The following is a 16,827-nucleotide window of genomic DNA, read 5'->3' on the forward strand; positions in this document are numbered from 1 at the left end:
TAAAGTAGAAAAAGCAACCAGAAAACTTGAATAAAAAAAAATAAAAAATCATTAAAAATAGTTTCAGTTCCTGCTTTCGCGCACCACAAGCCAAACCTAGCAAACAATAATTCAGACAAAATGCAGTACATAAGCAGCATCCAGCAATTATAGTCTAGCATTCTCCTGATGACGATCAGAGCATACTGATCGAGATCAAACTGTTGAGTGGCAACCAGATCTTTTCAGAACCAACACTACTCAAAAGAGATATTCACATGGTGATATCGTTAACCCTATCTTTAAGTTAAAAAAAAAAAATAAAATGAAAAAAATAAGAAGACTGCATAAAGTTTATTTACAACTTGTCAACCTTTTATGGTGTCCGTTGTGCAATATTGGTGTAGTGGTCTTCCATCGATGTCCTCTACCATAGATTAACATTGCTTTATGTACACTTGTGTACACTTTTAAAGGGACACACTGCCTTGGATATCGGGCGAGTTGGTCTATGAAAAGCTTTACGATTTTGTACATTTTATTCTCATTATTTTATTGGCTATCACATCACCATCACATGGTGCTATGTAAAAGGAGTAGGTCTCATAATGCAAATGTAGTATACCACATGCATTTTATAACAAACGGTTTACAAACGATTTTTAAAGACCAATTCGACCGATCCAAGGCACTGTGTTCCTTTAAAGTGCCATGAGCGTCACTGAGTGACGGATTAGGCGCTATAAGAAGCCAGAATTGTTATAATATTACTTATTATGATTGCTAGTACCTTGTCCCATATTTTTTCAAATTTACTTAGCAATTCTTGTGCTGTGAATCAATTTAGCTTATTTATTAGACAAAAGAGCCAATAAAGTTACCAAAAACTTCAATGCGATTGTTGCATGATTTGAAAATTTATTTTCATGTGTCTTCCTATTTTGGTGACATCAGGAGCCAAACTCATGGAGCCTGTAAACACAAAAACTCAAAAACTTGCTAAGCACAGAAAAGTATTGCTTAAAGGCACTGGACAATATTGGTATTTACTCAAAATAATTATTAGCATAAAAGCTTACTTGGTATTAATGAGCAGCGGAGAGCAGTTGATAGTATAAACCATTGCGCTCCTTCTGAAGTAACATGGTTTTTAAGAAAGAATTAATTTCTCACTAAAATATTTGAATTGAGGTCCTGAATTCAAGCATCTAAAACACACAACTTGTGCGACAAGGGTGTTTTTGCTTCATTAATCTCTCGCAACTTCTAAAACCAAATGAGCTCAAAATGTTCACAGGTTTGTGATTTTATGCACACGTTGAGATACACCAAGTGAGCATACTATTCTTTGACAATTACCAAAGGTGTCCCGTGCCTTTAACAGACGCAGGCTACAGGGAAGAAATTACATTACATTGTAAGTTTACATTGTTGTGACAGGTGCCCCACTCAAGTTGTGCTTAGCAAAGGCCTTAGGAGTATTTCCCGCTAAACAGCTTCATGAAATTGGGCCAAAGTGCCTTGAGCTTTCCAGCCGTAATGGTCAGAGCGTAAACAAGATTATAAGATAAAGTCCTACATACGTAGCGCATGTATCTACACATATTGTAATGTACGTTCGAATCCTGGCCTGGTCAGTCCCGACGCTTGTGTCCTTGAGCAATACACTTTATCATAATTGCTCCTCTCCACCCAGGAGTACATATGGGCACCGGCCAGAGCCAGAGAGTAACTTGTACTGACTGACTTCCTGTCTGGGGGGAAATAGAAATATTCTCAGTTGTTTAATGCAGAAAAACCTCCAAACCCCCGAACAAAGATATTGACAAAATAGGGACACCGCCAATATAGGGCTAGATAGCTCAGTTGGTAGAGCACCGGTACGTTAATCTGGAGGTCGTTGGTTCGAATCCCACTATAGTCAAATCTTTGTTCAACCACCCCCCCCCCCCAAAAAAAACCCCTGATATTTGGCTCTGGACAAACTTAATTTTATCTACACATAAGGTACCCAAGCTGGTTGAAAAAATGAAAACAGTATAAAGCCCGGTTCATACTTCCTGCGAATGCGAATGTGAATTTGATGTGATCTTGACGTCACAAACCCTCTTTGGCTGCGATATTCGCAAGAGAGTTGCCCACAACTCAACTTAGTGCGAAATTTCGTTGCACAAACTGGCTCTGGTAGATTTTATCTTCTGTTTTTAATAATAATTTAATAATAATTTTGGGGGCTAATCATCCTTACTCGCAGCTAAGAGCTGAATTGCGAAGGACACGGCTACAACGTGTTCGAGAAGCAAGCATGCAAGGGCGCATTCAGCTGCCAGCCACATCAACCCATTATGACCAGGGAGCACAGCCAAGATCGACAGTGTTTGATTTTTTCCTGAGGGAGGAAAACCGGATAGTCTGGAAAACCCGAGTGGCACAGCAGAGAACCAACGCACAACTCAACTCACATGTGGCCACCGTTTAAATAGTTATTACTCAGCTTGCGTTGACTGCCTGGGACCGGATCCTGATCATCTCACGGGACAGGTCCTTGACATGCTTGTGGTACCTATGAAGCTTTAGGTTCAGATCCCGAGACAACTGCAGAAAAAATGAAGAAAAAAAAACCACAGATAACCAAACAAGAAATAAAAAACAGAGAAAATAATCAAGGCTTTGTGGTACCTGTTATAACTGTTGGTAATACATGCAGGTCCCGTTTCAGGGCCCAATTTCATAGAGCTGCTAAGCACACAAATTTGCTTAGCATGACATTTCTTCATTGATAAGAACAAAAGGAAATTTGGTTGGGAATCTTGTTTTTGTCGAGGAAGAAATTTCATGCTTAGCAGATATTGGTCTTAGCAGCTCTATGAAATTCAGCCCTGGTCACTCACTGGCCCGAAAAGGAATAGACCTTTATCATGCTGTCTCCATCTTGGTCATGTTCCTTGTATCGTATAATAATAATGAAAGCTAATAATCATTTTGCAAATAGGAACCAGACTTTTTTGTTCTTCCAGCCTCGATTTGGTTACATTGATATCAATGGGAAAAATTCAAGATGGCTGCCCCATGATAACGGTCTATAGGCGTGCTCTAGTGACCGAATCATGCTAGTCCATGTATGTTTTATAATACACCTCGGTCCAAAATGCAGTCACCGTGGTCAAGTGGTTAGACTGCAGGACTTGCAATCACGAGGTTTTGGGTTCAAATCCCCCAGCTAGCTGCTGATTTCACAATAAATATTGTCGCTTAGTAACTGAATCACAATTTTGTGATTTGTGCAACTCATTATCATAGACAGTAAACCAGTTCTATTTTCCCTCGGCTGCGGCTTGGGAAAATAGAACGCTGCGGGGATCACCTCAGGAGTTGTGATTTTAACCATAGCACTCGAAGCAGTCAATATTTGTATTACAAACCACTAAGAACCCAGTAAGTTTCTCTTGCGGTTTATTACTCTATTTTACAATACTCAAGAATACACAAATATATCTTCAACTTTTAAACAGTGCTTACCTGTGTAATGGTTGGATCTGATTGGTCCTTCAGTGCACTGAGAAGGTGATCAATGGATTGATATGGAAGCCAAACACTTGGCGATGTCGCTCTCAAATGATTCTGGAATACATTCGAATACAACAACAAATATGAATACTCATTTTGGTTTTTACCCATACTCCGATGTGTGTTAGCACTGTATACTCAGTACTTTCCCCTGAGTCCTGTGCAAAAAGTATCACAGGCATATTACTCAGATGGGACTCGAACCCGCGACCCTTGCAGTTCTAGAGCAGTGTCTTGCCAACTAGACTACCGAGATTGCGCAGTAACAAAATATGAGCCATTTGCATGCTAGATTTAAAGGGTCTACATACTTATGTAGGACACAAAACACAATGTCCACAGAATTACATTAAATTTACGCAGTTTGAAGATAATAATGGTAGAAAGCTTCTTTTAAAAATTTACTTGCTGAGGTATTGCAATTTTTGAGAAATGAGTAAAACAAGTCACAAACATAATTTTTGACTCAGTAAGATGAGAACTATTTTAGCACGTTAAGAGATTTTCGTACGACTTCCTTGCGCCTGCAACAAACCGTAAGCAATGCGCAAACAAAATATGTTCAGGTCAAAACAACTGAGAAATCATGCGCCAGCGGCTGGTTGCCGACCGTCGGGATCATGTCGTACAAGTTGAAATTGTTTTACTCTTGCGACTATTAGTTTTTTCGAGCGGCGGCTGTTTCAGATTCTCTTATAACCAACGCCGACGGAAAAGTTACTGATGGTCTCAGCTCAGGCGCAGTGTGATCCTGAAAAGTCAGTTGCCGTCTGCTTTTTGTTGACGCAATGTCGACCTGAGGCCGGCTTAAGGGGTCAATACAGAAGTTGATAAACTTACCTTAAGACCGAAGTATTCAGAACCGTGGCCTTGCACAGCATCTATGTATTCCATAGCTAGGGCTGTAGCTTCTTCTAGCATGTCATATGTGATGTACAGGAGCAGTAGTGATGCTGGATTCAACTTCTACAATAGCAAAACAGATTAGACATAATAAACCCTCAAGAATCTTCAGAATCTTCAGAAATTATAATACTGCATGGAAACGCCTTGGAAGGCTTCTTAAACACACAGTTTGTCATGCATGCTCGTGCAGGCTACCTAGATTTTGAAATGGGCTTTTTGTGTTAGATTTCCGAGGTTCATGGCGTCAAGTCAGGTTTTGAAGTATTTCAAATTCGTCGTCTCTTTCATACATGTATCAGTTGGTATCAGGTTCCACTCTGGGATTGTGCATGGATCAAGGTTGCAAGAGTCCAACCTCGTTACCAGGGGTGATCGATCTCACCGCGCCATTTTTTCCCAGCATCCCTTACTCGATCTATCTTACTTGACATCTAATGCATAACCATTTTCCTGAGCCAATCAGCGTTATTTCCCAGTACATCCCTCCCAGGGGTTAGTGACGAGAGGTATCGATACAGCGCGCTGCCCATGGTAGTGAGGCTGGCAAGAGTCCATTTGCTGACTGAAGGTGTGCCACACCAAGGGTGAACACAAGGTACATTGCATGGAATCAGAATTATCTACTGCCTTTCATCATTCATTTCTGTCTAATAATAATCATAATGCGGGCAGCAGTATTTTGGAGTCGTTGAAGTCGGGAAATCTGGTTGTTAGGAAGACTGTAGAGAAGAGCATTGCCGTTGTCAAGACGAGAAGTAACAAATGTGTGACAAATGATATGATGATAAACGAACAATGTTGTTGATGTGTGGCTGAAGTGTCATCGATGAATCAAAAATAACCCCTAAGTTCCGAGCTTTCAACGAGGGAGCTATCCGAGCATTACCGATGGAGATGTATGGCACTGAAACCTTAGGTAACTGTTGACGTGACCCAAATAGAAGGAACTCTGTCTTATCATCATTCAACTTCAGGAAGTTTTGTTGTGTCAAACGTCGAATCTCTTGGATGCATTTCTCAAGTCTTGCAATAGATGCATTGGCGTTTTCTTGAGAAGATTTAAACGTGATGTATAGCTATAAACATGATAAATAAATAAAATAACCTACTTTGTATGCATTGATCAGCCATGTTGGTAGCTGGTACCCGAGCGAGAGCAGCTTATTGATAACACACTTGTAGTGAGAATGGTCACCGATGTTGTCATGTTTCTCCAGGTAGAGCTTCAGTAGCCGCCAGGCCAGGTCTGCCGGACTATCAGAAAATGAAAAAACAAAGAGCAAAATGAAACAAAAAAAAGCCACACACTTGACGAAGCAGTCTTTCAAGGACTTCTCTTTGTTCCACTATGGGGTGGACTGATCTTTGTTTCTTAAAAAAACAAAACAAATAAGAAATTCACAAATAATAAGCTTGTCGGTATCACCATGTTGAAGTGGTCTCGACGTTTCAACCAGTATACTCGGCTCGTCTTCAGGAGAATGAGTACACTGTTCGAAGCGTTGAGACCACACTGGCTCTTTTCAGAGCCAACGCCCCCATTAAAGTGATTTACACATGGTTGTTCCCGCAAGTTTGAGTAGCCGCCAGGCCAAGTCTGCTGGGCTGTCAGGAAAAATACCCACAAAGAGCAAAATGAAACAACAAGCACACACTTATGGTTAATCTTATGTTTGTTCTACTATTGTTTGGACCTAATAATTTAAAGGCAGTGGACACTAGTGGTAATTGTCAAAGACTAGCCTTAAGAGTTGCTGTATCTCAACATATGCATAAAATAATAAACCTGTGCAAATTTGAGCTCAATTGGTCATCGAACTTGCGAGATAATAATGAAAAAAAAAAAACACACCCATGTCACATGAAGTTGTATGCGTTTAGAGTTCTAAATCTGAGGTCTCGAAATCAAATTCGTGGAAAATTACTTCTTTCTCAAAAACTATTGCACTTCAGAGAAAGCCGTTTCTCACAATGTTTTGTACCATCAACCTCTACCCATTACTCATCACCATGAAAGGTTTTATGCTAATAATTATTTTGAGTAATTACCAATAGTGTCCACTGCCTTTAAGGCACTTCATCAACTTGCTCCAATCTACATCCGGGACATGATACACCTTTGTTTTTAAACAACCCCCCCCCCCCCCCCCGAAATAAAAGAAACATGTACATGTTTATGGTGGTTTGGCAGGAAACAAGGTTTGGCAAGGGGTCAATACCCCCAAGTTTTCCACACAACCTAGGAAGTGCCAGCAAAGTGTCAACTTAAATTACCTGAGTTCTCTCGATGGATGTAAAGTTCCTAGATCATTGACAGACAGCCACTTCCAAGCCGAGTCTGTCAGTCCATTCAGCGACAGCTTCACGCACCTGTTAAAAAAAAAAAGGATAAAACCAATTAAGACTTGACTTTTGAATGAGCTTTGACAATGAACGAAAAAAGGGTGAATTTAAAATTTTCTTTTTGAGGTTTAGAATAGACAAATGTGAATGGAGAATTATGTATGCGCTTTTGAAATACTACGCGTGTCGTTTTAGGGGAGTGATGGCTCTGAAACGAGCCAGTTTTGTCTCGCTTAGTATACTCTGCTCGTCTTTTCCTGAAGATGAGCAGAGTGTGTGTTCGAAACGTCAAGACCAAATCATCTCTTTTTAGAACCAACACTCACTCAAGCAAGATTTACACATAGTAGTACCCGCAAGTTTACTATTTATTTATAGTTTCTTCCTACACATGGTTAGTATCTGGACTCCAAGCAGTGGACTTACTTTGTCGTGAGTCCCTCGAAGACTGGCACCAGGCTAAGTTTGAAAGTCTTACAGACGGCAGTAGCAGTATCAAACAGACCAGTCTGTACAAGCTGAGAGACGGTTTCCTCTGGGCTAAGAATCGGCCCCACTGTAAAAGTAAGAACAACTTGTTTTTAAAGGCACTGGACACTATTGGTAATCACTCAAAATAATCGTGATCATAAAAACTAAATTGGTAACAAGCAATGGAGAGATGTTGATAGTATTAAACAGTGTGAGAAACGCCTCCTTCTGAAGTAAAGTGGTTTTCCAGAAGGAAGTAATTTACCATGCATTTGATTTTGAGACCTCAGATTTAAATTTTGATGTCCCAAAATCAAGCATTTGAGAGCATGCCCACAACTTTGTATGACAAGGGTGTTTTTTCTTCCGTTATTATCTCAACAACCAATTATTATCTCGCAACTTTGACTATCGATTGAGTTCAAATTTTCACAGGTTTGTTATTTGGTGCATATGTTGAGATACACTAAGTGGGAAGTCTGGTCTTTGACAACTACCAAACGTGTACAGTGCCTTTAATTGATGAAAATCTAGGCTGCTACATGTATAAAAGGAAGGTATACGTTTTGTAATCAATTAATGGCAATAAAAACTATTGATTTGTGAAATGGACCCTTGGGGTCGCCATATATTTAGACCAAACTAAAAATAAGAAATAACTATCGATAAAATGTAAAATAAAAGTATGCGCTTTAAGGCATTGCATGGTGAGGTATCAATTTATATTTGGTTTGCAGTAACACCATGTGTGTATCTTCTTGCCAGGTAGATTCCTTTTTTAAGAACTTGCTTTATACTCCAATAACAGGAAAAAGATCTTTGCAATTTTGGGGGAATTCTCAGTTCTGAAAAGAGCTGTCCTGCTGTGTACCTGGGCGAAGGGTAGAAAGTCGACTGGGACTACTACTTTTGCTTTAGTGGATCGAGGGAACTTGTCTTTATAAACTTCACTACCGCGAAGTCAGTTCTTAATTGGTCTCAACGTTTTGACTAGCTTGCTCTAGTCATCGTCAGGAGACTGAAGAGTGTGAGAGATGTGGGCCAATTTAAAGGCAGGCCTGGAAATACACAGAGACCAAGGAGGCCATGGCCTCCGTTTCCCTGGTCTTGGCCTTGGTGCCCCTTCAAAATTTTCCCATAGACGGAACTGCCCTTTGTGAAATGTAAATGGCCCTGTGCCCTCCCATAATTGACATTCCAGGCCTGTATTTTTGTAAATGGTTAATTTTTAGTGTAATTTGTATACAACATAATATTTTTAGACACGCAAAACCAAAACGAATTTCACTGTACTAATATTTGTTTTTTTAGAAGTGACAATAAAACATTATTCTATTCTATTCTATTCTATTCTATAGGGGTTCGGAGGTTTCAGTTTAGACTTAGTGGCTGCTCTTATTGGTTCTCTGAAAGGAGACCTGTGGTTGGTGGGCTCAGGGCTACAAAATACAGAGGAGCGAGTCTCACTTGATGTGTAGACAGAGTCCGGATCATGATTAGCAATCTTGAGCCGAGCGTCGATGAGTTGGTACTCCTTCTTAAGGTCACAGAGTTCAATGACCTTCACCTGTCGCCTCACCACTGGGGGTAAAAAGAAAACCAGTAACATTCAATAAATACATTTATAGAGCACTCTAACTCATCAAAGATGGTTACACAGCGGTGAACAGAGTCTAGAGAATTAATCTAATATTCTAATACTCATACTATTAAAGTGTTAAATCAAACCAAGATGGCCGATGCGTACTGCATACCTGGTGGGTCTAGATTCTCGCCATTGTAATCTCTCTTGGGGGAGGCACCAACTAGATCCTCATTGTGCTAAAATGTAAAGGGTTAAAAATAAGTGATAGTGATAGGTTAGGTAGGGGAAAAAAAACAACTGAGCCAATCAATACAAAATGTATGCATAGCACCACCCAGTAACATGTTTCACAGCACATGTTTACACAGGTCTAGTAACAGGGAGGTTTAGCTTCCACGTAAACGTGAACGTCCAAAAATTGTGTCGCTAAAGTCTCACATTTTTATCATACATGAAGTTACTATTTTTCATGTCAGATGTATACGTGCGCACAGACGTCACACGTGAGCATGGAATAAAGTGGCGACGTCACCCAGAAACAACAATTTCGTTTGAACGTTCACATTCACGTTTTGCTCGTGTAATGTTTAGCTAAACCTCACTAATATGTGTGTGTGTCGGACTAGGGTTGAAGCCATGGTGTGCGATGCTGGGCAGGGCCCAATTTCATAGAGCTGCTCAGCACAAAAATTTGCTTAGCATGAAATTTCTTCCTTGATAAAAACATGATTACAAACCAAATTTTCAGTTGCTGTATATTGCTTGTTACTGGTAATCAGCTGTCGTTTGCTTATCCTGAAAATCACGTGAAAATTTGTATGGTAATCCTGATTTTATCGAGGCAAAATTTCATGCTAAGCAAATTTTTGTGCTTAGCAGCTCTATGAAATTGGGCCCTGGCCCGCCCACATTTCAACATTTTTTGCGCAGCACTTCGACCAAAATACATTGTGCTGCCGAGCGCAGATTTCAATTAGGTTTTTAATAATAATGATGATGACGTCTTTTATAACGCGGGTAACCAACGAGAGGCACTGGACCAGTTTAGTAAGTACTCAAGTAAAAGCCCAGGTCGAAATTCCAGTTGAACCTAGTTAAACTGGGTTTAACTGGAACTAGTTGAAACCAGTTGATAAACTAGTTAAACACAGTTAAAACCAGTCGGTTTAATATGGAAAATGGACAGAAACCAACTGGTTTATAATTTCAACCTAGTTGAACACAGTTAAACCTAGTCCAAACCAGTTGGTTAATATGGAAAATGGACGAGTTTGGTCGCTTTCCAGTGACACCAGTTGACCCCAGTTAACTGGGTTCAACTGGAATTTTTACCTGGGAGGTTGGGAAAGAAAACTTACAACAGAGAGCCGACGATAGTATAAACCATTGTGAGAGAAGAATCTGTGTGCTTTCATGAACCAGATGCAACAGAGAGCTGACGATAGTATAAACCATTGTGAGAGAAGAATCTGTGTGCTTTCATGAACCAGATGCCTATTAAAAAGGGCTTCAGGCCTCCACTCTTTTACATGGATTATTTGAGTAAGAAATTACCCCTTTCTCAAAATCTAAAATAATAATATCAAAGTCTTTTATGGGGCACATATCTACCAAATAAGGTACTCAAGGCGCTGAGTATATATACAATCTTTCAGAAAGATAGGTTATTGCAGTGATGACTTCTAAGACCCATTTATATAGCACCTTATAAGGGTTTACAAGGTGCTACGGCGCATACAGCAGCCACAGCCAGGAACACCGGGGCAAACCCCTTCTTCTTTCAATAAATGCACTGGGTTCTTTTATATGCACTACATAACACATGGGACCAGCGGCTTAACGTCCCATCCCAAGGACGAAGCAATGGTTAAGTGTCTTGCTTAAACATGTTAAAGGACACAAGTGTCACGGCTGGGGATTTGAACCCACACTCTGCTGATCAGAAACACCAGAGTTTGAATTCGGTGCTCTTAACCGCTCGGCCACGACACTTCTTTATCGAATAAGACCCTTGACAAATTATACAAGAATACCATAGAGCTTACCGGTTCATCGACTGCAACAGGCTTGACGATCCAAGCAAAGTCAGGATTGACCAGGTCCAGGGCGTTCATTGCTGCCAAGTAGTATTTAGCTTGTCTTCTCAGTCCGTCCAGTGTCGGCACCTCTAGGCTTAGACGTATGGCGTGCTCATACATTGCACTACCGGCTGGAAGGGATAAAGGTTGAGGTTAGCATGGGATGCATATGCGGTCGTAACCAACAGCTATTTCGGTCAATGGCCAGTGATCAATGGCCAATGATCAGTGATCAGTGATTTGTCGGGTGTCGTGACCGAGCGGATAAGTGCACCGAACTCAAGCTCAGTAGAGTGTGGATTTGAATCCCGGTCATGACACTTGCGTCCCTGAGCAAGACACTTAACTATAATTGCTTCTCTCCACCCATGGGTAAATGGGTACCTGTGAGGGCAGAGATGGTTCTTGTGATTGATTTAGCCGAGTGGCGCACATTTGTTGCACAGGCTGTATACACCTCAGGGAGCAGAGATGGTTTAAGGAATGAATTAAGGCCCAGGCATCATGGGTATTAATGTAAGAGGCGCTTTGAGACGCCCTTCGGATGTGAAAAGCGCTATATAAAAACTGGTTATTATTGTTATCAACCAATGGCAAGTTCAATAGAAACAGCTATTGCCCCTGACAGCAAAAAAAACACCTATGGTATTGGCTAAGTTTGGTTGAGGGGGTTGGGGAAGGGGTCAGCGGTCTTCTGGTTGTTGCTGATCGGTTAAGGGCACCGGATTCAAGCTTAGGAGGTGTTTCTGATCAGCAGAGTGTGGGTTTGAATCCCGGTCATGACATTTCAATTCAATTAAAAAAACTTTATTTATCCTCAAGGGGCAATTACATCAGTTGGCCAGCTCCATATACGTAAAAACAATAACAGTTATGGCTAGAAATAGACAATAATTTAAAAATATAAAGATTATTTGACAAAATGACGAATCAGATATGTAAAAATGGTTGAAACCACAGCAATTATATACATAAAAAAAACTATTGACCATGTGAACTTGGTGTGACCTTATACATTCTTTGATAATTCTGGCAGGCACAATACTGCACAGGTCATATGGGAAAGTTGACATCGGGTGTCATAATTTCCGCATAAATCCAAGAATTATAAAAGTAAAAGCTGGACAAGTTTTGAGATGTGCCCCCTTTCATCACATCAAAAGTTGATAAGGATTAGACAGTGCAATCTCCATAAAATATAGGATTTTATGATTTTTTCCATTAGGCTGTGTACAAAGCGTGCCTGCAGGAAGTCCAGGGTCTGTGGCTCTTTTGTAAACATGTGATGTCACAGGTCACATCGTCTATACATCCCAACATTGGGAGATTGACTGCAGTATTGATGCAGATCCAGAACCATGCAAGTGTTTTTGAGGAGAGCCTCACCTTTCCTGTAATTTCCCCTGAAGATGTGGAAAGCGTAGAGGAGATCATAGAAGTTCCGTGTTGCCATCAGGTCCATTGAGCGTGCCCTAGTCTCCATGATGGCCACAACCTAGAAGGTAATGGGGGAAGGTAATGGGGGAAGGTAATGGGGGAAGGTAATGGGGGAAGGTAATGGGGGAAGGTAATGGGGGAAGGTAATGGGGGAAGGTAATGGGGGAAGGTAATGGGGGAAGGTAATGGGGGAAGGTAATGGGGGAAGGTAATGGGGGAAGGTAATGGGGGAAGGTAATGGGGGAAGGTAATGGGGGAAGGTAATGGGGGAAGGTAATGGGGGAAGGTAATGGGGGAAGGTTATGGGGGAAGGTAATGGGGGAAGGTAATGGGGGAAGGTAATGGGGGAAGGTAATGGGGGAAGGTAATGGGGGAAGGTAATGGGGGAAGGTAATGGGGGAAGGTAATGGGGGAAGGTAATGGGGGAAGGTAATGGGGGAAGGTAATGGGGGAAGGTAATGGGGGAAGGTAATGGGGGAAGGTAATGGGGGAAGGTAATGGGGGAAGGTAATGGGGGAAGGTAATGGGGGAAGGTAATGGGGGAAGGTAATGGGGGAAGGTAATGGGGGAAGGTAATGGGGGAAGGTAATGGGGGAAGGTAATGGGGGAAGGTAATGGGGGAAGGTAATGGGGGAAGGGGTTCACATGAGAGAAACAAAACATGACATTTATTTTCAATTTCTTTTATTTAGGAATTCTAAAGCAATCTGTTAGGCGCCTTGTCAAAACCTCCCGAGCGTTCCTCCGCAGACAAGCTGCGGACTGGACAGCAAATACCGCGTTGCTAAGGACCTCGGACAAACCGCTGACAAACGACCATGTGCATTGAAGCGCGGCGAAGTTAATGAGCTATCCAAGCCTGGCGCTATTGTTGGTATGACAATAAGTCTCATGAAAAAAACAAGAGGTATTTGCAGGTCATGAATATCTCCGGCTTAGGCGAGGACCGGCAATTGCACCATGCATGTTGGGTGTGCCATCCGATGATTTGCTATGCAATTTTAAAAAGTGCATCGCAAATTTTGCGATCCAATTTGCGATGCATATTTTGCAACATTTATGCTTCATTCAAAAATATTGATTTTTTATTTGAAACACTCATGTTTAATAAGAAAAACGATGCTAAATTGCCGACGACTAACGTTTTCTTCCTTGATGTTGAATACTTTTACACACCACTCTGGCAGTAGGGCAAAATCGACCAATGAAAAAAATTGTTACGCGCTATATGGAAATTCAACAGCCAATAGAAACACGTGTCTCTGAGACTGTGGCTTTCTCCCCCTTGGGCATTAGACGAACCAGACTACATGGTTGTTTTGACATGGACACAGTCACACACGTGTGTGGATTTATTTATTGGCGACGGTGACTTGGGATTTTATAAGAAACAGATGTTTTCTACTTGGAAAGTAAGAACAAACAGTTATTTATTTATGTTAAGAACATCTGCAAGGTATATTAAATCAGAAACTCCAATCGTCAACAGGCCACATATTTGCAAAAATTATGATTGGTAAAATTAAAGGCAATTTTCAGAGGTTGATAGTATCAAACATTGTGAGAAATGGCTCCCTCTGAAGTAACTTCATGTATAGTTTTCTAGAAAGAAGTAATTTTCCATGAATTTGATTTTGAGACCTCAGAATTAGATTTGGAAGTCTCGAAATCAAGCATCTGAAACCACACAACTTCGTGGACAAGGGTGTTATTTTCTTTCATAGTTATCTCGCAACTTCGACGACCAATTGAGCTCAATTTTCACAGGTTTTACATGCGTTAAGGCCTTGTCTAACGAGGTAACTTTTACAAGCAATTGGAGGCAACCAACTGCAGTACATGCCACAGGACCATCTTGGTAGCACATGGGTAATTTTGCAAACATTGTCTTACGATTCTCAAGGGGTAGCACATGGGTAATTTTGCGAACATTGTCTTACGATTCTCAAGGAATGTATAAGGACATTCAAATGTGAATGCCTTTTCTTCTTGGAGATTGCCTGGAACTGGTTGCCTATGACATGGCCCTTACAAAACACAGTACATTATTAAAAGATGGAGTATGTGGATAAGGTGCCTTGTCCCGCAGAATGCACACGGAATGGAACGGCTTGAAGGTTTTCACATAACCCAGTGGACTTATCAAAAAGAGAAGGGGTTAGCCCCGCTGTTCCTGGCTGGAGTGGCTTAATATTGCGCAACAGTACCTTATAAACCATTACATGTAAAGGAATGGGTCTCAACAATGAATAGGTCTCATACTTCAAAAACGTAGCTTCACAATACCTTGCAGAAAAAAGACTAAAAGGAACACGTTGCCTTGGACTGGTCGAGTTAGTCTTCGAAAAGCATTTGCAACCATTCGTTATAAAATGCATATGGTTGGAAAGATGTTTTAAAAGTAGACTACAATGATCCACACGAATACGTTTTGAAATTACGTGGTTTTCCTTTTACCTCGTCGACTAACACGGTCGGCTATTTGACTCCCATAAATGGCCGACCGTGTTAGTTCGCAAAGCAAAATGAAAACCACACAATTTTGAGGCAAATTTGTGTGGATTATTGTATTCTACTTTTAAAACGTCTTTCCAACCATATGCATTTTAGAACAAACGGTTACAAACGCTTTTTATACTGCCAACTCGTCCAATCCAAGGCAACGTGTCCCTTTAAGGTTGAAGCAGCTTGAGCTTTACATAATGTAGAATATGAGCGCTATATCAGAAGATATTTATTAACTAAATTAAATTTGGGGGCTCAGGAAGTTGGCTAAATGTTTTTTTTCTGTACCTCTCATTACTGTGGACACGTTCAAATCCCATCTCGGATAAAAGCCTTTTATGAAGTTTAACTTTGAATGATTTATTTTACCTCATCATGAAGATCAATGTACGGAAACTGAATGAGTTCCTTGGTCTGTCCCATCTTGCATAGCACTACAATGAACTGACGAAGGCAGTCACGACGTCTAGTGAAAAAAGAACAACGAGTTACAGATGCAGCTTGGCTGTAAGGTTGGCATAGTTTGTCAATCATTCACATTGACGGAGGAAATATGGTAGTTGATACCTAAAGCGGTGGACACTATTGGTAATTACTATTGGTAATTACTAAAAATAATTATCAGCATAAAAACTTACTTGGTAACGAGTAATTAGGAGAGGTTGATAGTATAAAACATTGTGAGAAACAAGTCCCTCTGAAATAACATAGTTATCAAAAAGTAGTAATTTTCCACAAATTTTGTTTTGAGACCTCAGATTTAGAATTTGAGGTCTCGAAATCAAGCATATGAAAGCACACAACTTCGTGTGACAAGGGTGTTTTTTCTTTCATTATTAAATCGGAACTTCGATAACCGATTGAGCTCAAATTTTCACAGGTTTGTTATTTTATGCATATGTTGAGATACACCAGGTGAGAAGAATGGTCTTTGACAATTACCAATATTGTCCACTGTCTTTATGAGGGCAGATAATGGGAGGTTTTTCCCAATAATTTACATCCTTACCTTTCAGGGTCAGGGTTCGTTGCCATGGCAGCGTAAGCTTCATCATTGTGTCCTAACTCTAAATGGTACTTGAAGACTTTGGACCACAGCGTTGGCTACCGGAGAGAAATACACAAAACCAAAATATACATGGTATAACAAAATACATCTATAGGATTTGAGGCATCGCATGGTGAGGTATCAATGTATATTTGGTTTGCGGTAACACCATGTGTGTATCTACTTGCCAGGTAGAGTTGTTCTTAGGGAACTGTCTTGCTTTATTCTACTGCCGTGGAGTAGATGATCTCAGTTCTGAAAAGAACTGTCCTGCTTTTTAACTATTACCAGGGCGGATGGTATAGAAATTAGACTGGACTACTACTTTAGCTTATAGGATCGTAATTAACTGTGCTGCCGCGGAGTCAGTTCTGAAATTGGTCTCAACGTTTCGACTAGCTTGCTCTAGTCATCGTCAGGAGACCTGACGATGACTAGAGACCTAACGATGACTAGAGCAAGCTAGTCGAAACGTTGAGACCAATTTCAGAACTGACTCCGCGGCAGAACAGTTAAGACCTGAGTTAAACCCGATACGGTTTATCTTTGGTTTTAAGAGGTCAAAGCAAACGCGACCCCGTTACTCTAACATCCTGTTTGTTGTGCTTTTCATTGGTCACAGTGTGTTTACGTAATGATTACGGAGATCAATGGGTCGTCTGTTGTGAGTTAAACCGGATGTGGACTTTTTTATTCTGTCCACACACAGTGTTAAAAGATAAACCCGAAGAGGTCTAAAGATAAACCCGAAAAGGTCTAAAGATAAACCCCCTCCCTGGACGGTTTATCTTTTGTGGGTTGAACTCGTTTAGGTCTAACTTTAGAACCGTTCAGACACACAGAGTTGAACTCGATCGGGTTGAACCATGAGTTAAACCGACTTTAGTACTGTGTCTGAACGACCTCAT

The 16,827-nt window shown here is 40.8% G+C and overlaps 1 protein-coding gene across 2 annotated transcripts in view; it reads right to left on the reverse strand.

The window, feature by feature from the left end:
- Positions 1-2,368: 2,368 nt before the first annotated feature.
- LOC117299268 (nuclear pore complex protein Nup160-like) overlaps positions 2,369-16,827 on the reverse strand; it is a 35,579-nt gene continuing 21,120 nt past the window's right edge. For both annotated transcript variants that reach the window (XM_033782752.1, XM_033782753.1), the window contains 12 exons: positions 15,881-15,975; positions 15,241-15,337; positions 12,316-12,424; positions 10,897-11,060; positions 9,021-9,087; positions 8,734-8,847; positions 7,222-7,351; positions 6,727-6,822; positions 5,562-5,706; positions 4,387-4,512; positions 3,499-3,600; positions 2,369-2,574 (listed from right to left, as the gene is read on the reverse strand). In XM_033782752.1, coding sequence (XP_033638643.1) covers positions 2,470-2,574; positions 3,499-3,600; positions 4,387-4,512; positions 5,562-5,706; positions 6,727-6,822; positions 7,222-7,351; positions 8,734-8,847; positions 9,021-9,087; positions 10,897-11,060; positions 12,316-12,424; positions 15,241-15,337; positions 15,881-15,975 — 1,350 coding nt within the window. In that variant the 3' untranslated portion in view covers positions 2,369-2,469. The remainder of the gene's footprint in view (positions 2,575-3,498; positions 3,601-4,386; positions 4,513-5,561; positions 5,707-6,726; positions 6,823-7,221; positions 7,352-8,733; positions 8,848-9,020; positions 9,088-10,896; positions 11,061-12,315; positions 12,425-15,240; positions 15,338-15,880; positions 15,976-16,827) is intronic.

This window comes from Asterias rubens, chromosome 14 (genome assembly GCF_902459465.1).
Source record: "Asterias rubens chromosome 14, eAstRub1.3, whole genome shotgun sequence".
Lineage (NCBI taxonomy): Eukaryota > Metazoa > Echinodermata > Asteroidea > Forcipulatida > Asteriidae > Asterias > Asterias rubens.